The sequence below is a fragment of the Rhinatrema bivittatum genome, chromosome 12, assembly GCF_901001135.1.
Source record: "Rhinatrema bivittatum chromosome 12, aRhiBiv1.1, whole genome shotgun sequence".
NCBI classification, from domain to species: domain Eukaryota; kingdom Metazoa; phylum Chordata; class Amphibia; order Gymnophiona; family Rhinatrematidae; genus Rhinatrema; species Rhinatrema bivittatum.
Window position 1 is genome coordinate 14103977 of NC_042626.1, and position 23289 is coordinate 14127265.

Consider the following 23289-nt stretch of genomic DNA (forward strand, 5'->3'; position numbering starts at 1 on the left):
TGAGTATAATCTTGCTTCAGAGGATACATCAACTCCAGCAGGAAGAGGCATCGTAGATTTTGTTTTTGTCATCGATGATATCAGTGTCTTTCCCATCGATGACTGTTCAGTAGCAGTACCAGGTATGTACGTCGATGCCAGATGAAAAGGCGTAGAAAACATCGATGATGTACCCGATGAAAATGGGGGCATCGACGAGGGCATCGTGGTTAATATTGACGCATGATGAATAGATGTGTCCTGTGGTCTCGGGAAGGATTCTGGAGCCAAGAAGGAACCCGGGAGCTGGATGGGGCTTTGCACTGCTATTGTGGCTGTAGACATGGCAGTGAGCGGCATCGAAACAGTGGCCGGCATTGGGTGAGTACCTGGTCTCGGGACGGTGCTCGGCATCGGGTCGGTACCCGGCATCGGGAGATGTCCCGGAATCGGTGTCATCGTCGATGGAACAGACATCGGTATCGATTGTACTGGCATCGGTGACGTCGATGTTGAGGTGGACGTCACCGGCATCAGCGATGTTGCTGGCATCGGTGGAGGCACCGGCAAGTGTTCTTTGATCACCTGTAAGACTGCCTCTTTTATATAGGCTGTGAAGTCTTGCGGTATCGATGTAGATAGTGTCATCGGTGGAGGTATCGATGACTCCTTCTGCTGAGGAAGAGTTGACGGAGTAGGCCCTTCAGGCATCGAGGCTGTGGTAAATTTAGGCCGTTTCTCTAACGGTTCTCCTCGGACAGATCCCGACGCTGAAGCCGAGGCGTGCCTGTGCCGATGTTTATGCCTAGGCCTTATGTCTGCTGCTGAGCGTATCGACGATGTCGACGGGGTAGGGGAGGATTTATCTCCGGAACCGTCGGGACGGCGCTTTTTTAACAATAACTTTTTCGAAACTCCTGTTGGTGAAGACTTCGAAGAAGTGGCCGGAGAAGGAGTCAGTTGTAAACTGAAAAGCTGTTGAATCTTTTCCTGGCGGAGCTTACGGCCTTTTGGTGTCATTTCTTGACATTTCTTGCAAGAGGAAATGTCATGTTTTTTGCCGAGACATCTGACGCACGCTGCGTGTGGATCGGTAACAGACATTGTGCGGTTGCAAGTCGGGCATTTTTTGAACCCTGACGACATTTTGACATCGACGGCCATCGATGACAGAAAATTTAATAGCGTTTTTTTTTTTTAACGCTAAAATAGTTCACCAGCTGGTGAATTTAGAAAAAATGAGACCCCTTATGGGAGAATGAGAAGAAGTGTAACTAATAAGTATCGCTGAGGTAAACTCAGAGGACTCCGGTATCCGTGCTGCTGTCCAGCGGTGCGAAAAAATGAAGACTGAAGTGAGACCCCTGTGGCACAGAATATCATGGCATGCTGGGCATGCTCAGTAGCCCCAGGCTGCCAGTCAAAAGTTTCTAGAAACTTTGACAGAAGTTTTCCCGCACTAAGGCTCCGTTGCTGACGTCACCCATATGTGAGGACTAGCAGCCTGCTTGTCCTGGGATAATACCTAGTTTGACTCTTACATTTGTTCCTACATTGGGTCCAAAAGAAGGTACTGGCCAAGCCACTAGGTGAACACCTTGACTTAGTAAATGCAGGTATGTCTCTACTCTGGATGGGGTAGCAAAGAATGCAGTGGAACCAGTTAATGCTGCTGCAAGCAAAAAAGGGACAAGTTCCCCCCTGTGCCATCATCCTCCAATTAGGAGGAAATGACATTATGAGAACACACAGTGTGGAACTTGTTCAAAAGATGCAGAGGGACTGCATCACTATCATGAGGTTATTTCCTGCAGTTCACATTGTTTGGGCCTGCATCATCATTTAACTCATGCACTTCTCGCATATTTTGCACATCAACATGGTCTATGTACCCTCATATCACAATTTAGTCTACCCTTTAATTTTTTTTCTAGACATTTATTCTCGCTATAAACATGCCGAACATTTACCTACGTCCTGTTGACGAGTTACTATTATTATTATCTATGTAATATTTAATTTATTATTAATATCTATATGTTACAGGTTATATGCTATATGTTATACGTTATATGTTAAGAAACGCTGTTCCATGTAACGCCTTTTGTGCGAAAGTTTTGTTATATGTAAACCGACCTGATTCGATACTTGTATTGAGAATGTCGGTATATAAAAATCCGAAATAAATAAATAAATAAATAAATCTCTTGAAGGATATGGCAGGATGAGAAGTCAAACCATACAGTTGAAAGAACTCGAAAAAAGCTAAACAGGCGAATGCAGACATGCATGTTTTCTGTTGGCAGTACTAGCATTTTGCATGAGCTCATCATAGAGAACTGCCCAGATCATCAGCCTCGGTATTTTTCATAGTGATTTGCAGGATGCCATAGGGGCTTGTGGTTCTGTTTTGGCTGCAGCATAGTCTTGAATGAGCCGCTGACAAGCGAAGTGTGTCTGCTATGGGTTATGGTCGGGATGACCACATCTGAGAGTAATCTGTTAAGGTTGCATGGGCGAGGACAAAACAGATTCTCTTGCCCCTTTGTAACACTGTTTTATATGAAGTCTTTATGATCTATGGTCAGTTCTGGCTTCAATGGCCTCAACAGACCTACGTGATGCACAATCCTATGGGACTTGCATGATAGAGACTCAGACTCTTCTACAGAACGGTATCGGCTTATTGAATGACTGTGTTAGGGGCAAAGCTTTAACAACTCTGAGAGGATGAGGATTCTATGGCCAATCCTATGCAAAAGGAATAACTGTTGCAGACTCAATATTGATATTAAAGTCAGTTGGTGGGCTGGTGTCTTCAGACAAGGGTAAAGCCAGGGTAGAAGTGTTTAATTTGGGCCAGGCTAATTTTATGGTATGTGATTTGAAATGTAGATGTTTTAGATTTATGGCTGCTGAATATTTGACATATTTGCAGCTCCTAGACCCATACTGGCATAGTACTTATTAAGAGTCATGAAGCAGCAACTCTATATTGTAGATGTATTAGTGTATTTATTCCTTTTTTTAACCCCTATAACTTGGGGGATATATTAATTTTGTTGTTTACTTTATTATGTTTGTATTCATTGTAATCCACCTTGAACTGTGGACAGTACAGGAAAGAAATATTTGTTTATGTAATTTTACTGCAGTCATGTATATCCAATAAAGTATTTCTCTCTTGATGTAACAGAGTGAAGCAGAATCCACCATGACACCCCTCTGAGGGTCCTTCCAATGCCTGAAGGTTTGGCACTTCTAAGATCTGCTGGAGACAGAGAAATACTGAAAGGCCGCAGGTAGCACAGTACCGTATAAGGCTGCTTCCAGCAAAACGTTTGTTCTCTGTCTCCATCTGCTGGTAGGGGAGGAAAACCAGGCATTTTAACTAGTTTGGTAGGTTCGATAAGGAATGTAATGTTACTTTCTGTACTGTATCCTTGTGCCAAGGGTAAAACTAGCTCTCCCATCATTAACAGCATGACAAAAAGCAAAGCTCACCCTTTATAAACAGGAAAAGATTTTAAGTGCCATTTACCTTTGCACGTTTTCCTGTCTGGCTGAAGCATAAATCCCATTGGGCAGCTGCAGTGGACTCCTGTGGCGGCATCGTGACACTTGCTGTCACAGCCTCCATTGTTTACTGCACAGGTTTCTATATGGGAGAAAGAGAGAAACGAAAGAAAGTATTAAAAATAAAACCCCACTTACTATGCATATCTTAATAGATGAATCGCGAAATTCTACATTGCCTTGCTGAATGACTATATGTAATAATGCATGCTATTCTTTTTCTCCAATGAAACACAATCACAGCATTATTTGCACACAGCCACCTGTCTTCCCTGACCCCTGGAAATCTTCATGGTCACCCAGCAGGATAAACTAGACATTATCACTTTATATAGTTCAGCATATGTTGTCAGAGCTACGCTATGATAACGGAGAGGGAATTTCCACTGTGTGGAAGGGAAAATGTGGGGAAGGATTCAGAAAACAGTAGAGATAGTTGGAATAAAAAGCCACAAAATCCAGTTCTTCAGACTTGAAAGCAAAGAGAGTAGCCTATTGGACAGAGTGATGAGTTGGAAACCAAGAGACCAGTGTTCAAATCATGATTTTCCCACTGTCATTCTTTGTGACCTTGGGCAAAGACACATTTCCTCCCATTTCCTCAGGTACCCATTAAGATGAACAAGGACTTGCTGTACTTGTATGTTCTTTGTTGTATAGCATGCTATGTAAGGAAAAATTGCTTACCTGTAACTTGGGTTCATACAGATGAGTGACTCATCTGACAGCGCTGATCAAAGCCATCTTGCAAGCTGACAGTTTTGGAAACTTGATATTTTTGAACCAGTTGTCAAGCAGCCAAGCAACCATACCGCCAGATGCTGCTCAAAACTCTAGTTTCATCTTTTGCAAAGCTCAAAGACAAAACTGAGTGTGTAAGCCTGCAAGGATAGGTAGATGATTTGTATGAATCACTGAGTTGCTGTTATTATAGAACTCCAATTACAGGTAAGCAATTTCACTTTCTCTAACTAGCAGCCTCAATGGATTCACACAGATGAGGATCCCCAAAATGAAGGATGTCTGTGAGAGTGCAATGCACATGGACATCCACAATTAAAAGAGAGCAAAGGAGGGAAGGAGTTGTGCATTGTGACTAGATTAAAAGGCACTGAAAACACAAGTAGCCCATGATATACTGCTGCAATAAGGTTCACACACTCCAGATTCTTTCATGGGCAAAGCATCTGGCAGTATTTAGGACCTTTTCAATTAATCTAGAAATGGAAAGTGTAGCTTGTGTTGTCCCTGAGTAGGGACTATAATTCTGCTGAGGGCTAGGGCTAGGTTGATATAACCCTGGAATGCAGGGTTTCCATTATCAGTGGAAATGCTTTTTTACTGCGTGTGGGCAGTGTGCTCTGTAGAGGAGATCCATGGATCAAGAAACCAGCTGTTCTTCACTGGACAAGTCCAGGAAAGAGGATACCTCCAAATGAGAGTCATTCACAATGCAATATTGGGACTTTTACCTGCACGGAGGACAGTATGATCCATAGAATAGACTTTGTGAAGGACAAGTCAGTCATAGTCCACTGAACAAGTCCAAAGAAAAGTGATTCCTTGCAGTTCTCTCACCATGAGGGAGGGGCCTGAAAAACAGACTGCCCCTGAGAGAAAAATCCTAATATTGAAGAATTTCATCTGAAAGGGAAGAGAAAAATATTAGAAAATGTTACATCAGATGATTTTACAGCGTGGAGGAGGGAAACTGCTTTCAGCAACTTCAAGAGAAACAAAACTGGGTCTTTCAAGGGCAGCTAGTAGTATAGTTGCCTGGTTGCTTGGAAAAAGGTTCATAAATATCAATTTTCCAAAATTGTCAGCTTGGGAGGTTGCTTCAATTGGTGCTGTTGAATGACATTACCCATCTGTATGAGTTCATTGAGGCTGCTTGTTATTAGAGAAATGCTGAAATAAATAAAGAGACAAAACAATATAGGATAACATTTATGGAAATAGCATTTAATTCAACCTTAATTGTCTGGTGTAATCCCCAACAACCTAAAAAGCTGCATGTGCTCAAGTTTTGGAAAAATAGCAATATTTTCCCTATCTTCATTTGAACAGTTAAAAATTATAGGTAGAACGGAATGCTGGCCAGAGAAAAGCCAGAGATGAACCTGAAAATTGAAATCAAGGGCGGATGCTAACTGTAGATATAGGGGCACCTATCAGCGGAACAACTTCATGCGAGAGTAAGGAAAGCCTGGGGGAGAAGGAACTGGAAAAGGAAAGCCTAATAAAGGAATTCAAACAGAAATGCAAAAAAGAAATACTGAGGAAGCTTTCTCTTTCACCCTGGAAAGCATTGGTCAGCCATTTAGAAAAGCAACTCCAGACACACGTATGCCCTGTTATAAAATAATGTACCTGAACCTAATCTATACAAAACGAGATGCAACCGAAATGCCATTTTTCATAAAGAAAGCAGCTAAGAATCCTACAGTACTGTTTTCCACTCAAAATCATTAAATCGTTCACTTTGATAATGAGGCAGAAGATAAAACAAGACAAATGCAGAGTAAACAAGCAGCAGAAGGATAAATAAGAAATGTAGATGGACCAATGAGAAATGCAGAAGGCAAATAAAAAAAAAATCAAAGATGCAAACGTCAAATGTGGACATTTGCTCAGTAACTAAAAGATACTTGCATGAATGTAGAGTGATTCTGCTGACACCTGGGTTATTCTGGACTTTTACCACACCCCCTCCCCCTTTTACAATTTAACACTGTGCTCATCGGGATGACTTTATCTGGTTTTGTGTATACTTAAGGGATATATTCTTATGGTGTAAATTTTCAAGCTGTTTATGAATGTAAAATTGAAAGTTATACACTAAGGGGTAGATTTTAAACATTTGCGCGATCGCGTACTTTTGTTCGCGCACCAGGCGCGAACAAAAGTACGCTGGATTTTATAAGATACGCGGGTCGACGCGCGCGCAAGGGGGTGCACATTTGTGCAACCTGCGCGCACCGAGCCCAGCGCGCACTGCCTGTTCCCTCCGAGGCCGCTCCGATTTCGGAGCGGCCTCGGAGGGAACTTTCCTTCGCCCTCCCCCCACCTTCCCCTCCCTTCCCCTACCTAACCCCCCCCCCTAACTTTGCGCGTGCCGGCCGGCAGCCCTGCTCCGTGTTCCGGTCCTGGGGGCTGGTCGGAGGCCGCGGCCACGCCCCCGGAACACCCCCGGGCCGAAACCACGCCCGCGTTGCCGCCCCCGAAACACCACGTCACTCCGGCCATGCCCGACACGCCCCCAACACGCCCCTTTTAGAAAGCCCCGGGACTTACGCGCGTCCCGGGGCTTTACGCACGCCGGCGGCCTATGCAAAATAGGCGCGCGAGGGCCATGCGCGAGTAAATCTGCCCGGATTTACGCGCGCAGGGCATTTAAAATCCGCCCCATAGTGGTGTGGCAGATCCACCCAGTCTGGCCACTAGATGCCACTATCCCTATCCTTAACACCTTTTTCTTAGGAGCCATCTATACCCTTCAGTCCCTCTCACCTAGAAGTTCTGATTGGATGTCGCAGCATTATTTAGCCCAGTCGTTTTAAGACAATCTGGGTTCAGTTTCAGAGAGCAGCCAGAGAGTAAAGATGTATTTTATTCACACTCTGGTAGGGCCTCTCAGCTTTGCCAAAAGGAGTTTTCTTTCAGAAGAGATGCCTCAAAGCGCAAACCCTGCCAGAGAGTCCTTCTCGTTTATAAGTTACAGAAAGATACATTTGAAGCCTGATGCCCTTTAGGGAGAAAAGGGCTGTCATGCAGGGGACCAAAGACTTGTGAACTTACCTCTCTTCCGTTGCATTTAAAAGGTCAGCAGTGGTCTGATTCTATCTAGTACCCATTATGAGGCCTATAATTTGTCAGAATTTTTATGTTTGTTATGATTTGATTTTTTTGGATTATTTTTAACTTCTGTTTGACTTCTGTTTTTATTATTATGAATGTTTATACTCTGTAAACCGCTTAGACCCACTCCCATTGTATAAGCGGTATATAAAAAATTCTCAATAAATACTCTAAACCCTAGGCAGGCAAGCACCAGTGAGGAATCCTGCTGCGAGAGACAGTGAAGTCAGAGAAGTTATTCGGACAAGTTTAAACTTTAAAGTATTTTTGGACATTGAGGTTTTTGGATCCCCCCCTCCCCACTAGGACTGCAGAGCTGTTTGAAAGCCTGATCCCACTGACTTTTCTCTAAGAGAAGTCCCCCAGGAAAAGAAACTATCAAGGACAAAGTAACCACTGAACTAAAAGAAGGAAGAACATGAATCAGGAGATTCCAACCGGATCTTCATCCATCAAGGGACCAGGACAGGCTGGGTGTTCAAGGGAAAGATGACCAAAGGTAGGATTTTTGTTAATGTAGCGGGAACCCTATCACTAGGGCTCCAAGGGAATAGCCGCTGGGAGAGTTTGCACATTTAAAAATCACCATGGGATCTACTCACATGTCTGTAATAAGTACACCTACAAACCATGCAGTAAATCCTGGATCAAGTCAGATGTACACTCATTTTTTGGACACTGGACTTTATTTAACTTTATGAATCAGTAAACTATTATTTTACACCCAGTCCTGATCCTGTTTACTTATTGCTGCATCTCACCTCATGGGAAGCACCAACAGATACACTTCAAACATATACACTGGCAACCTTTTTTCATTGATTGGCCATAAGTGAGAACTTCTCCCCATAAAAAGAATTCCTGTCAGGGATTGAGAATCAGTGTGGGATGTGAAATGCTAGCCAGACAGCCCCGAATATATAAATTAGTTATGTGCGCCGAAGGGAGTTACCATTTCCTAAAAACTGGGTTACAGTGGTATTTTGCAAGAGCCAGATATATGCCCGTACTAGCAACGTCACAAGTAAATGTGAAAGGAAAGTGAAGGGGCGATTTAAGGTTGTTCAAGGGCTTGGAAGTTTGTATGTTAATATTTTGCAAGTGGTATATGTTTTATTTATTTATTTAATTAACACTTTTTTATACCGGCATTCGTAGGACACATCATGTCGGTTTACAAGTAACTAAGAAAGGAAATTACAATGAACGAGGAAAGGGGGCTAACTGCATAATATACAAGAGTACAAGAGAAGAGAGTCAACGAGCAGAGTTACAACATTTTGCAATCATGTTAGGATTAGATATGCAGGTGAACTTATAAACAATGTTAAGGAGGAATGTGCACTTAAGAACTTAGCATATGAAACATATTTACAGTATAAAGGAGGCAAGTGCACTTATTTACAGTTAAATGCTGGTGCAGAAGGAAGGGAGTAGAGAGGGAGGGAGCGAAAAGGGGGAAGGAGCGGTGGTGGTAGAGGGAAAAGGGGGTACATTAAAGCACGGGTACTTTCAAGGAGCGGTTGATAGGGGGTGAAAGGGCGGGAGTAGGGGAGGCTAAGGGGCGCTAGGAGGAGGGAGCAGGGGGGGTACTGGTATGGTAAATGGGAGGTAAGGGAGAAGGTATATAGGCTGAGCGGGAGCTGGGATGGTTCAAGGGGGACAATGACTAGGATTGAGAGGAATTGGGGTATGCCTGTTTAAAGAGCCATGTCTTGATTCCTTTTTTGAAATGGCTCAGGGACGGTTCTAAGCGGAGTTTGGCGGGAAGGGAATTCCAGAGGGTGGGGCCCGCAATGGAGAATGCGCATTCATTATCAAACTTGTCCATATGCTTTTTTGCATACCTGCTAATTAAGTTGTGAAAGTGAAACCTTTTTTAAACCCAGCTACACTAACCACATCCCCTGGCAACAAATTCCAGAGTTTAATTGTGTGTTGAGTGAAAAAGAATTTTCTCCGATTAGTTTTAAATGTGCCCCATGCTAACTTCATGGAGTGCCCCCTAGTCCTTCTATTATCCGAAAGAGTAAATAACTGATTCACATTTACCCGTTCAAGACCTCTCATTATCTTAAAGACCTCTATCATATCCCCCCTCAGCCGTCTCTTCTCCAAGCTGAACAGCCCTAACCTCTTCAGCCTTTCCTCATAGGGGAGCTGTTCCATCCCCTTTATCATTTTGGTTGCCCTTCTCTGTACCTTCTCCAGTGCAATTATATCTTTTTTGAGATGTGGCGACCAGAATTGTACACAGTACTCAAGGTGTGGTCTCACCATGGAGCGATACAGAGGCATTATGCCATTTTCTGTTTTATTAACCATTCCCTTCCTAATAATTCCTAACATTCTGTTTGCTTTTTTGACTGCCGCAGCACACTGAGCCGATGATTTCAATGTGTTATCCACTATGATGCCTAGATCTTTTTCCTGGGTGGTAGCACCTAATATGGAACCTAACATTGTGTAACTATAGCATGGGTTATTTTTCCCTATATGCATCACCTTGCACTTATCCACATTAAATTTCATCTGCCATTCAGATGCCCAATTTTCTAGCTGTTTGGTCTGACCAGATTTAGCCAGCTAAGTTATCCAGCTAACTGAATACTGGAGTTAGCCAGATAAGTTAGGCCTAGATTCATCATTCTGCTATATTTATAGCAAAATGATGGCCTGTGAACAAAAAAGGGGCGGGGGGCAATAGAGTGCAGCCGGCTGCATTGCGGCGATGCAGTTTCACCTGCTGCAGTGCGGCTGTGCCGCACACTATTGCCCCCAGAACATCACAGGAAAAGGTATAGTTATTTCCCACGGTGCTGCCGATGATAAAGTGATAAACATTATCTCCCACAGCACTGCCGGAACATAATTCCGCCCAAACTCCTCCCCTTTCCCTTACTTGAATAGTACCACCACGATGTGGCCGGTATTGCATGCGGTAGGGCATTATCGCGATAAGGCCACATCGCAGCTTGATGAATGACCTGGTTTGGGGGTTAACTCAACTTCTGCCAGTTATGCCCCTGGAATGCCCCTAATTTAGCCAGCTATGTACCCAAATATCCATTTAGCCAGATAACTTCCATAACTATACCTTTTCCTGTGGTGTTCTTGGGGCAATAGTGTGCGGCACAGCCGCACTGCAGCAGGTGAAACTGCATCGCCGCAATGCAGCCGGCTGCACTCTATTGCCCCCCCCCGCCCCTTTTTTGTTCACAGGCCATCATTCTGCTATAAATATAGCAGAATGATGAATCTAGGCCTAACTTATCTGGCTAACTCCAGTATTCAGTTAGCTGGATAACTTAGCTGGCTAAATCTGGTCAGACCAAACAGCTAGAAAATTGGGCATCTGAATGGCAGATGAAATTTAATGTGGATATAGTGTTCCCCTGAAGAAGGAAGAAATTAGATCTTCTGAAACATTGCAATGTCGGGCATTTCAACTATAAGGCAGTGGAACCTCTTTAAACCACATCCCTAACACTTTTGGAAGCAACTTTATAGATAAGTGCTTTTTTGAGTTATGCACAAAGGGAAGATTATATTGCCACATAGCTTTTTGAATATGTGTTACACAAATTCAGAATGACTGATGATTAAAACCCATGCACTTTAAAAGGGCAGCACTTCGAGCCCTGATGATACTTATCATACAGTGCAATATGATGGTCAGTCTAATTTAAAATAAATTCTGACACACATCTTCATTTGATCTAGTGAGATCAGTTGTTTTGGTTTATTTAGATTATTCTTACACACTGAGGTAGATCTTAAATAAGTACGCGCGTGCACACGAACAAAAGTACGCCGGATTTTATAAAATCTGGGGTCGGCGCGCACAAGGCTGCGCAAAATCAGCAGCCTGCGCGCGCCGAGCCGCGCAGCCTGCCTCTGTTCTCTCCGAGGCCACGCAGCCTGCCTCCGTTCCCTCCGAGGCCTGCTTGAAGCAGGCGTAACTTGCGCGTGCCGCCTTGGCATCCCCCGACACAGGCCGCAGTGCCGGGGGACCGCCCTCCTGGCCCGCCCCCGAACCGTCAACACGCCCCCGGACCTGCCCCAGACCGCCCCTGACCCCGGACATGCCCCCTCCCTCCCCTTTTATGAAGGCCCGGGACTTAGGCGCGCCGGTGCACGAGTGCCCTGCACGCGTAAATCCGGCGTAAATCCTGCAGGATTTACGCGCGCAGGGCTTTTAAAATCTAGCCCTTAGGTTTTTTGTTTATTTAGTACTGGTGATTTTTTTGTCATTGGGCATGTAATTTTAATATATCTTGAGGATTTCAAACCATTGTTAACTAAATAATTATGAAAGCTTAAGCCAACTTGTTTTTGTTTCCTGCATTCCTCCATGACTATATCAATTATTTTGGTCAGTAATAAGCTAAGAAGTAGTAAAATTTGAGTAAACTGTTTTGCAAAATATCTTTAAAAAGCAGATTATGCATTTCCGTGTAGATTGCAGAAAGAGAATGTACTGCATCTGATGCATATCCAATGTCCTGGATGCTAAACCATTTAGTGTGGGCCTAGTACCTGGCCACTATGGATCTTAGTCATGGGTATTTGCAAAAGCTCCTATTAAGTACTGCTCAGGAGCTGCCTGAATTTACCACCCTATTTGATCTGTATAAATTTACAATCATGCCGCCTTTCGTATGAAAAACTACCCATGGTATTTCTAGCGTCTGACAGATTGACTGTTAGATGGACTTAAGGAACATAGTAGGGCATATCGAGAAAATATCGCTGTGTACAGTCAGATGTGGGATGAACATTTGACCCATTTAGCGGGTTATTAGATCAGATCTGGGAGGCAGGTCTGACAATCAAATCCTGCAAATGTCAGGTAGGAATGGCAGAAGTTCAGTATTTAGGATAGGGTGGGAAGTGGACAGTAAAAGGCCAGATCAGCTAAAAGAGAGACAATATAGAACTGACAACATAGAAGCAGGTTTTAGCCTTCTTAGGCAGTGTTTTTCCTGGAGGCCCACCTATCCAGTCAGGTTTTCTGGATTGCTGCAAATAATATGCATGAAATAAATTGCATACCTTGCATCTCCAATTTATCCAAATCTATCTCATACATATTCATTATGAATATCCTGAAAACCTGAGTGGTGTGCCTCCCGTGTAGGGAAACACTGTATTAAGGGATAGTAGGGAAGCATAGGAAGTTTGTGCCCCAGATCAGTGCAATACCAAATCCCTGATGGTTCTGACCAAGAAAAGGCAATCCTGCATCATTTCCTGGTCACCAGAATGTGAAGCAGCCTTTCAAGCTCTAAAGACTGTTGGTTACTATTCCATTACTGGCTGCACCAGGCAATAATTAAAGATTTTTGCTATAGACTGACAAAATCTATAGCTTCAGAACTAAACTAAATTAAGTGGATAGCAATGGAGAGGAGAATGCCATTTTGTACCTCCTAGACAAAGAGATAACCTATCAGATGAATTTTCAAGGGAGTTATGCATGTAAATGTAAACCTATTGGTATATATTGTAGCAATTTTCAAAAGTCTACTTACATGGGTAAAGAGAATTTTCATGTACAAAACCCAGTTTTAAGTGTGTAAATACTTTTGAAAATCAGGCCCTATTCCACTACTGAAAAAGAATTCCTAACCTTAGTGTGGATCCTTAAGAAGCTGCAGTATTTTTATGTTCATCACTTTGATTTACCATAACAAAGGAGGTCTAACAAATAATAAATTGAAATTCTATAGGCAAGACCTTACTGTTACCACAGATCACAATCTATTAGTCTGGCTGTAGAGTTTCTGAGGAGATAATGGAAAGTTGCTGCAGGGAGTCTGTCTTTGCAGATATATAACTTCACTATCCAACATAGGAAAGGCAGCAAACATGGGAATGGAGAGGGACGGGATAAACCAGGACTGTCCTGTTGATGGTTTGCTGAGACTCGACCAGCATTCCAAATAGGACATAGTCAGGGGGAGGTGTGGCAAAACAAGGTTTTCAGCTATTTCATTATTTTTCTACCCTGTGAAACTTCTTTCACTTTAAGAATTCCTTATTTTCTACTGGCAGCAAAACTGTAGAATGTTCTATAGCACCGGTAACTAGAGCTGACATGGTTCATCCCTGAGGCAGAATGAACTATGGGCATGACAGATGCTTATTTTATACTGTGAGAATTATCATTTCAAGTTGACAGAAAATAACAGAAAGAGTGTACAGCTGTTATGACTGAAGAGGGAAACAGTTTTAGAGACAATCTCATCTCTGTGAACCAGTTTCTGACCAACTGTCAATATCTTAGCTGACCTTATCAGGACTCTCACAGCTGATGAAGACAGACAAATTAAAATGTACAAGTTAGTGTTATACTGTTGGTGTTTGAGGTAGTTGTGGGTGGATCCTTGGGCCGGTGGCAGATGACCACGCCCCCGGGGGGAAGATCCCAAGAGGGACCACCGGTCAGGCTCAGAGTATGGAGACAGACACACACTAGTTCTTTTATTAAACAGTATATTGAACCACCAGAGGTGGCAGTAGTGAGCTGGAAGCGCCCGGCTGGGCTGTAGTTCCTCAGATACTGGAACAGCGATCCCGGGATAGCTGAGCTGTTGAGAAACTGAATATAGTGAGGCAGGCAGGGTATGTAGAGTTTAGGAACAGAACCTTGATGGTAACACTCACACAATGGTCTCATAGAAGCTCATGAGCTGGAATGAATAGGCCCTCGAGGAGCAAGTACCTGGTTCCAGGGAAAGCTCTGAGAGAGCGATGGTAACTCACTGATCTAATAGGCAGCAATGACTTCCAGGCAGAGTAAGTATTCAGCAACCAGTCTGGGAACATGGGCCCTCGAGGAGCGAGTGCCGGTTCCTGACTGTGACCTGAAAAACAAAGAGAGAGTGAGGCCCCCGAGGAGCGGGTACCCCTGGTAAGTCCGAGGAGGCAGAGTAGGTAGGAGAGTGCGAAACACTTGATTAGTTAGTGATTTCTAAGACCTTATCTATCCAGTACTGCTGACGTCATCTCAGGGGGATGCCCCTGAGGTTCGCGCCATTGCTGGTACATCAGTCGGGGCCGCACCGCGCGTGCGCCCTTAGTCCCTTGTGAAACATGGCAGATTGCAGCATCGAGCCGCTCTGGAGACGCCGGAGGAAAACGGCAGAATGACGCCGCGGCAGCCAACCTTCCACTTGAGCAAGAGGGAGTCACCAAGGAGGTGAGGAGGGCGGAGTGGAGACATTGGGCAGCGACTGTAGCAACAGTACCCCCCTTCAAAGGGCAATTTCCTCTTTGGGTACCAGGCTTAGGTTTTGAAGGATGCACGAGGTGGAACTGATGAAGCATCTCTTTATCCACAATATTGGTCTGAGGCTCCCAAGAGTTTTCTTCGGGACCGAAACCTTCCCACTTTAGAAGGTAATCAAAAGTCTTGCCTCTTTTACGAACATCCAGGACCTCTTCAACTTTGAATTCTAAGTCGTCTTCTGCATTGATGACAGGTGGATCTTGAGGTTTGGAAGAAAATTCGCTGAGTATGAGTGGTTTCAGAAGTGAAACGTGTAAAGTGTTATGAATATCAGCAGCAGTGGATGAGCTGCTGGGACGTCACTGAGCTTCAGTGGAAGTGGCGGTGTTGGGGGGACGTCCATAGACCACTTCAAAAGATGATACAGAAGTAGATCCTCCAGCTTGATGGAGGTACTCCTCATGTCTTCCACTAGACGTCTGAGATTGAAGTTGCCTTCTGCCCCTGGGTCCATCGGGGCAGGTGTCTGAACTGTGACCAGTCCGTGAGTCCAAGAGACTGGAAAAGAAAGAGGAGTAGTGGGCGCGGTATGGCCTAAGAACAGTCCTCCTGCAGGACTTAGGCCCGTCCGTTTTCTGGACGAATGGAGCATGTAGAGACAATATGGTTGGCTGACCACAGTACATGCAAAGACCGCGCTTCTTCCGAAGTCTTCTTTCTTTGGAAATTAAATGTCCACAACCAAGTTGCATCGGTTCATCTTTATCTACAGCAGGAATTACTGGAACCATCCATGGAGCAGATATGGCACTAGCCTGTTTCAACCCAGGTAACACCTTGGGCCGGAGTTCCTTCACCTTGTCCCGGAGCCGATGATCAAGCCGAGTGGCCAAGGTTACTAATTTGTCCAGCAAGTTAGATGTTTCACGAGCAGCCAGCTCGACTTTTAAACTGGTATCCGGGTCTCTGCAAAAGAGTGTCTTGAGACATTTGGGGTCCCAGCAAAGTTCTGCCGCAAGAGTTTTGAACTCGATGGCAAATTCAGCCAATGATCTGCCTTGCTTCAATTCCACCAAAGCAGAACCGGGTACAGCAGTACGAGCAGGGTCATTGAAAACAGATTTAAACAAGTCCATAAATCCTTCTGTGTCCTGCAAAATGGGGTCCTTGTGCTCCCACAAGGTAGATGCCCAAGACAAGACCCTACCATCCAGGTATGAAAGGATGTAGGTGGTCTTGGAAAGAGCCATTGGAAATAAAGATGGCTGTAAGGCAAAGTGCATGCAGCACTGGTTTAAAAAGCCCTGGGCCTTCTGAATTTCACTGGAAAAGCGGATAGGAGCCGCCAGAGGTACAGCAGTTTTTAAAGTTACATCCTGTAACTGACCTTCTTGGTTGGAAGATGTGCCTTGAATCTTCTATGTGTGTAGCTGATGAAACGCTGAAGTAAGTTTCTCCAAGGCGTCTTACTGCTCCACAATGCGCTGGGCCAGGCCCAGTATGGCCTGCAAAGCACTGAGTTGTGCCGGATCTATTGAGTTAGCAATCTGTTGGTGTTTGAGGTAGTTGTGGGTGGATCCTTGGGCCGGTGGCAGATGACCACGCCCCCGGGGGAAGATCTCAAGAGGGACCACCGGTCAGGCTCAGAGTATGGAGACAGACACACACTAGTTCTTTTATTAAACAGTATATTGAACCACCAGAGGTGGCAGTAGTGAGCTGGAAGTCCCCAGCAGGGCTGTAGTCCCTCAGGTACTGGAACAGTGATCCTGGATAACTGAGCTGTAGAGAAACTGAATATAGTGAGTAGGCAGAGTATGCAGAGTTCAGGAACAGAACCTTGATGGTAACACTCACACAATAGTCTCTAGAAGAAGTAGTCCAGGTGTGGAATGAGTTAGGCCCTTGAGGAGCGAGTACCTGGTTCCAGGGAAAATTCTGAGAGAGAGATGGTAACTCACTGGTGTAGTAGGCAGCGATGACTTCCAGGCAGAGTAAGTAGTCAGCAACCAGTCTGGGAACATGGGCCCTCGAGAAGCAAGTGCCGGTTCCTGACTGTGACCTGTAAAACAAAGAGAGAGAGAGGCCCCCGAGGAGCGGGTACTCCTGGTAAGTCCGAGGAGGCAGAGTAGCTAGTAGAGTGCGAAACTGATCCTTGCTAACTTGATTAGTTAGTGATTTCTAAGACCTTATATATCCAGTACTGCTGACGTCATCTCAGGGGGATGCCCCTGAGGTTCGCGCCATTGCTGGTACATCAGTCAGGGCTGCGCCTTTAGGCTCTTGTGAAACATGGTGGATTGCAGCGTTGAGCTGCTCCGGAGATGCCGGAGGAAGACGGCAGAATGACGCCGCGGCAGCCAACCTTCCACTTGAGCAAGAGGGAGTCGCCAAGGAGGTGAGGAGGGCAGCGTGGAGACGTCGGGCAGCGACAGTCGCAACATATACTGTGAAATCCTTTTTTCATTGTGTGTTGTAAAGCAGTTTTTCATCTTTTTATGTTCACTGTTTTACCTTTTAAAAAAAATTAATAAACTTTTTAGTTTATTAGCCTTGTGTTTGTAACTTATTAGTGACCCAGATAAGTGAGTAAGTGTTCTATGAATGCCTTTCTTGAATGCTGCAATCTCAGGTTGCTGTTTTGTTACAGTATCTCCAGAAACCAACAGGGAATAGCTTGTGGGCAGGGTATTTACCCAGAGGCAAGAAGAAACCCAACTGGTAGAGGGAAGTTACAAGGACAGGAGCATGGATGCAAGTGAGGCCTAAGCAATTCTCATTGGGATCCTCAAATGGCCAAAGGCCGACTTCCTGGAGAGCATTAGGGGTAGCACAGAGACAAATGAACCATGTTATACTAACATCTTTAATACTGTGTAAAGTTCTGGCCACTCCATTTAAAAAAACAAACGAAAAGACATATCTAGAAAAGGTAGAAGGTCAACAAAGATTGATTAGGGGTATGGAACAGATTCTATATGAGAAGAGACTCAAAACACTAGGATTCTACAGCTTGGAAAAGACAACTAAGGAGAGATAATACAGAGATGTATACAAATATTAAAGGTGTAGAGAATGTAAATAGGGAATTATTATTCAATACATAATATAATACAGAAAGTATGGGGTGGTCACTCAATGAAAGTGGCAGACAGCAAACAAAAAAAATAATTTCTTTACTCAAAGCAGCATAAACATTTGTGAAAGCAACAGTAAAGTGGATTCAAAAAGTATATTATTCAAATTAATTTATGAACTCTACAGTCACATGCTATTTAGCATAACAATGTGGGAGAGTACCCCAGGTTCACTGCATCACTACACCATGCCGTTAGAAATTGTAAGACTGTGATAGCACATAGGCAACTCAACATATCTTGTTTCTTACAAACGTTCCTTAAGCACTAGGGATGTGCTGTCATTTGAAATAACATTTCCTATATTATTTTGTGTTGTTTTTAAAAAAGAAACAAAGGAAACACCCTCAAAATGTTGTTTGTTTTTTTATTTCACTATTATTTCCCACTCCAGCCACAATTTTAAATTAAATTCCGTCCTGCCATTCTGGGATTTCTCCCAAATCCCTCAGAATCTCTCCGGACCATCTTCAAGCCCTTTCCCTGGCAATGATAGTGTCCAGAGTCAGAATCAATCCCAGTTGCTCCTACCCTGCTGGTGTCGTAAATAAAAATGGTGTCAACTGACCTTAGGCCAGTGCCATTTGATGTACAGACCATATTTCGCAATGGTGCTAGCCTTGATTTAGTTTGTGCAATTTTTAAATATTGTACTGGTGTGGCAAAGGCAACTTGGGATTGCACCTGCCTCTTTTTGGACACTATCAGAGTAGTAAACTGGGGGGAATGGTCCTGAGAGGTTGGAAGGAAACCTGGGTTTGCTTTTTTTGTACTATTTAAAATAGTGACTAGGATGGGGACAACAGAGGTTTTTGTGTGCGCTACTGTAAAACAGAGTGCACTAACATGAAACCAAACAACAAAATAAACCCTAAATTCTTCTCACTGACACAAAAAGAGAAAAACAACAGTATACCCTCCTATTAAGTACTAGGAATATGCATTCGTCATATCCGTTTCGGCGGGTATGTGCATACCTCGCTGACTTTCTAGGACATATGGGAAACGGAGAGTATGTGTGTATTTTTTAATAATGAGATACACGCATATTATATGGTTCCCCGCATGTACTACAAAGTCAGTAAGATACATGCATACCTGCCAAAATGGATGTAATGAATGCACATCCCTATTAAGTATCTGCTTTCTTGCCACTTCCAGAGAGGATGTTAGGCAAGATGGCCCTTTAGCATGAGCTAGTATGGCAATTTTTATGGTCTATGGTTTAATCATTACATATTTTTGAAATGTGCTGTAAAGCTGCTATGACTTTTGATTTAACAACTTATATAAGTTCAATAAACGGAATCTTTTAAGTAGAACACATAAAGGGGCATACTTTCAAATCCCTACGAGCGTAGGGGGGGGGGCAGGGTTACGCGCGCCGGAACTATTTTATAAAGGCCCAGCGACGTGCGTAAAGCCCCGGGACACATCTAAGTCCCGGGGCTTCGAAAAAGGGGCGGGGAGGGGGTGGGGCCAGAGGCCTCTGGCGCAGCGGCCATTTGCCGCTGTGCCGGAGGCAGGTGCAAGAGGTAAGATAAAGGTCGTGGGGGGGTTAGAATAGGGCTAGGGGGTGGGAAGGTTAGGGGAAGGGGTAGGAAGGATAGAATAGGGGGAAGGGAAGTTCCCTCACAGGCTGCTCTAAATTGAAGCAGCCTGGGAGGGAACGGGTGAAGGCCGCGGGCGTCTGCGTGCGCAAGATGCACTAGTGTGCACCCCCTTGCGAGTGCTGAACCCCGATTTTATAATGTGTGCGCACCTGCGCATGCATGTTAAGCATAAACAATTTTTTTATTGCGTAGTAAATGTAACAAAACAAGAATCAGTCCGTCGGACAAAGGTACACTTCAGAGTCCAACGGACAATAGCACAGAGAAGTCGCCATTATGTATCCATACAAAAATAATCCCCCAATTCAAACCCCCCCCCCCCATCAGACAAACAACCCTACATTCATACTGTGATGCAAAAGTTGAGAATATAGCGACCCGTACAATCAGAGTTCAAAGCAACAATGGTCAATTGTTCAAAATCAAACTCCGTGCACGATGTGGCAATACTTGAATATACGGCTCCCAAACGTCCAAAAAGCGACGGAGTTGCCGAGGGGAGGCACGTGCTGTCAAATGTTCCATCTGCATAAGTCTGTGGAAATGGTTCCGCCATGCCCAGAAGGAAGGCGCCGCAGTTTCTCGCCAATGCAGAAGAATCATCCTTTTACCTACAAAACAAGCTTTCATGAAGAGCAGACGATGTCCCGCTGGCCGTAATCGCGCCAGGGGGACAGACTCGAAAAGAATCAGCAGTGGGGAAGCTCGCAGGAACACTCCCAACAGTCTTGTCAAATAAGCAACCACCCTTTTCCAAAACTGCTGGATTATGGGGCATCCCCAAAAGAGATGTGCCAAAGTACCCACCCCCGTGGTACACTTCCCACAGGTGGCCGAGGAGACCAAGTTAGCATGGAACGCCACTGGTGTAGATACATACGCCCTCCAGAGAAATTTAAATTGCATCTCCCGGTAGTAAGAATTGGGAGAGACTCTCGCTATACGCCGAAAACAAATGCCCAGTTGGGTAGCCGTGACCTGAAATACCCCGTCCCTTTGCCATCGGTCAGCCAGATCAGGGCATGGATTCCGATAAGTGAGCTTCCGCAGGTGGGCATAATAATGAGAGAGAGAAGGCACAATGATTCCTTCTAGTAAAAACACGCCACCAAAGCTTGGAAACCACGCAACTGAAAACCAGCCTCCGGAAGGGAACGTACATAATGGGCAATTTGGAAATAGGAAAACATGGAAATATTTCCAAAGCCATACAGGGAGGACAGTTGAGCAGGCTGCAACAAGTGACCTTTGCTGTCTAAAACATGGCCCACCTGAGTAATCCCACTAGCTGCCCATCGCCGGAACACCACAGAGGTCGATCCCGGAGAAAAGTCTGGGTTGCCCTGCAAGGGGAGGAAAAATACACATCCCTGCAGGAGTTGCAAAAGTTTAAGCAACCGGAACCAAGCACCTCGTATTGGGCGTATCAAGGCAGCCACGGGGTCAGGAATGGTCAATCTATCCCAGGAAGCCTGCAGGACATACCGCAGATCTTTAGCCCCACACACCTCTCGTTCAGAATCTAGATTAACAAAATATCCCTTTCCAAGTAACCACTCTCGAGCCACCCGTAAATTGCTAGCCCAATTGTAAAGACCCAAATCAGGTACGCTCAATCCACCCCCACCCCATCCGCCCTGCAATTGTTTCAAGGGAATCCGGGCCCTCTTCCCACGCCAAAAAAACCTCCGCATGCCACTTTCAAGTTTTTTAATATCTCGAGCCTTAAGCCTAACAATCAGGTTTTGGAAGACATATAGCCACTTAGGCAAAATGGTCATTTTGAACAGGTTTACCCGACCAGTCATGGACAGCGGGAGGGAGCCCCAGCGTTGCATACGGTCTAGAGTGAAGGTAACCAAGGGGCCTATATTGAACGCATAGAGTTGGGGTAAGTCCACAGTTAAGTAAATGCCCAGGTAACGCATGCCTCCCTCAGCCCACAGCAAGGGAAATTGGCCCCTCCAACTGCTGCGCAAGGTAGGTGGGAACCCCAACGCCTCAGACTTATCGCTATTCAATTTAAAGCCAGAAAAGGACCCAAACCCACCTAGAATAGACAGCAAGGGGTCCAGGGACTCAACTGGATCGGTGAGGAAGACCAACAGGTCGTCGGCGAAGGCCGCATATTTAAATGTCTGATTCCTAAATCGAACTCCCTTTACCGTCCTAGCAGCTTGTATAGCTAGGAGGAGCAGTTCAAATTGAAGGACATACAGCAAGGGGGATAAGGGGCAACCCTGACGGGTACCCCGAGAGATGGGGAACAGGTCCGAGTAGGATCGGTTAACTGCAATTCGTGCCACCGGGTCTCGGTAGAGAAGGCGGATCGCATTCTGAAACCAGCCAGTGATATGCATGGCGTCCAACACATAAAATAAATAATCCCATTCCACCCTGTCGAACGCCTTCTCCGCGTCAAAATTAATAGCCAAGTAAGAGGATTGGAATTGGGTACAAAGCGTCCTGGCTATCAGCACTCGTCAAATGTTGGTAGAGGCATAGCGCTTCCGAACTAATCCCACCTGTCCAGGCCGGATAAGGGAGGGAAGCAGCAAAGCTAGCCTATCCGCTAAAATTTTCCCCAGAAACTTGTGATCCACGTCTAAGAGGGAAATAGGCCTATAGGCCGATGGATTTTGCGGGTCTTTCCCCGGTTTGGGGAGCAAGGTAATATGGGCAACATTACTACCCGGCGGGTATACCCCAGCTGCCACCAGCGCATTGAATGCGTTGGTCAGAGGGTGCACCAGGGAGTCCATCAACACCTTATAGTATTCTGAAGCAAAACCATCGGGTCCCGGAGCCTTAAAACCCTTAGCCTGCCATATAACAGCCCGAGTCTCAGCCTCTGAAATTGGACTATTAAGCTGAGCCTGCTGTTCCAAGGTCAGCTGAGGAATTTCTATATTGTCACAAAATTGGCGGCAAGACGCCATATCTTCGCATGCATGCTATAAAATCAGGCATCCATGTGCGTGTGCTGGGTAGCATGCGCACATGGATGCCCGTGCGTAGCTTTTAAAATTTACTCCAAAGATTCTAACATTTTATTTGGCTTTTGGCAATAGAAGAAATTTAAACGTGGTGCTGTAATGAACTTCAGAATGATGCTGCACTATCATGGTGTTCTGCAGGCCAAAGAAACTGGTCTTTTTATTTTTTTTTTAGGTATCAGCGTTGGGTAGCTTAGGGGGCTTACACAAATATAAAAGGAAGGAGAGAGTAAGAGTGATTCAAAGAACTATGGAAGGCTTGGCAAGTGTAAACTGAATCCGACACACTGAATAAAGCTCTCCACACTAGTCTGCAACTGCTGTATTACTTCCTGATCATACAGGTTTGACAACTTGCAATCAAATCACTAACCAAAAGTATACATTAAAAAATGTCAAAAATTCATCCAGCATTTCTCCTTCTTTCACTGATATCATGTTCATAGCTTTACGATATTCAGATAAATAGACAGCTACATTGTTCTCCCCACCATGTTCCTCTTCATTTTAGAAGTTAACCCTCTCCAACAAATAATATCTGAAATTCTAAATTCATCTCAGATTGAAAAAGAAGGCGTGGTCTTCAAAAGCCTCCCTCAGTAACAATATATCCCACCTCCCCCCTGAAAAAAATAAGGAACTGGTATTCTCTATCATTGCTTTTACTTTATGATCATACAACCATACCAATATAAACATGGGTATTGTCCAATTTCCTTTCACTTTGCATCTCCTTTGTGAGAAAAGTAGGTGCTCTACTATTTAGTACATTTATGATAGAAAACACTTCTTGAGTACACTGCTAAGCAGGATGCAGCAAGCAGGGAGGACTCCATAATTCTGATTCATCAAAGGTTTTTCCCACAAGCAATGAATAGGAGAAAACCTATGCT

General features: G+C 44.6%; 1 protein-coding gene across 1 annotated transcript in view; it reads right to left on the minus strand.

Moving 5' to 3' along the window:
* Positions 1-23289, minus strand: part of SCUBE3 (signal peptide, CUB domain and EGF like domain containing 3) — a 464243-nt gene that overhangs the window by 166212 nt on the left and 274742 nt on the right. Inside the window, exon 9 of the mRNA XM_029573032.1 lies at positions 3521-3637. Within this exon, the coding sequence (XP_029428892.1) occupies positions 3521-3637 (117 nt within the window). The remainder of the gene's footprint in view (positions 1-3520; positions 3638-23289) is intronic.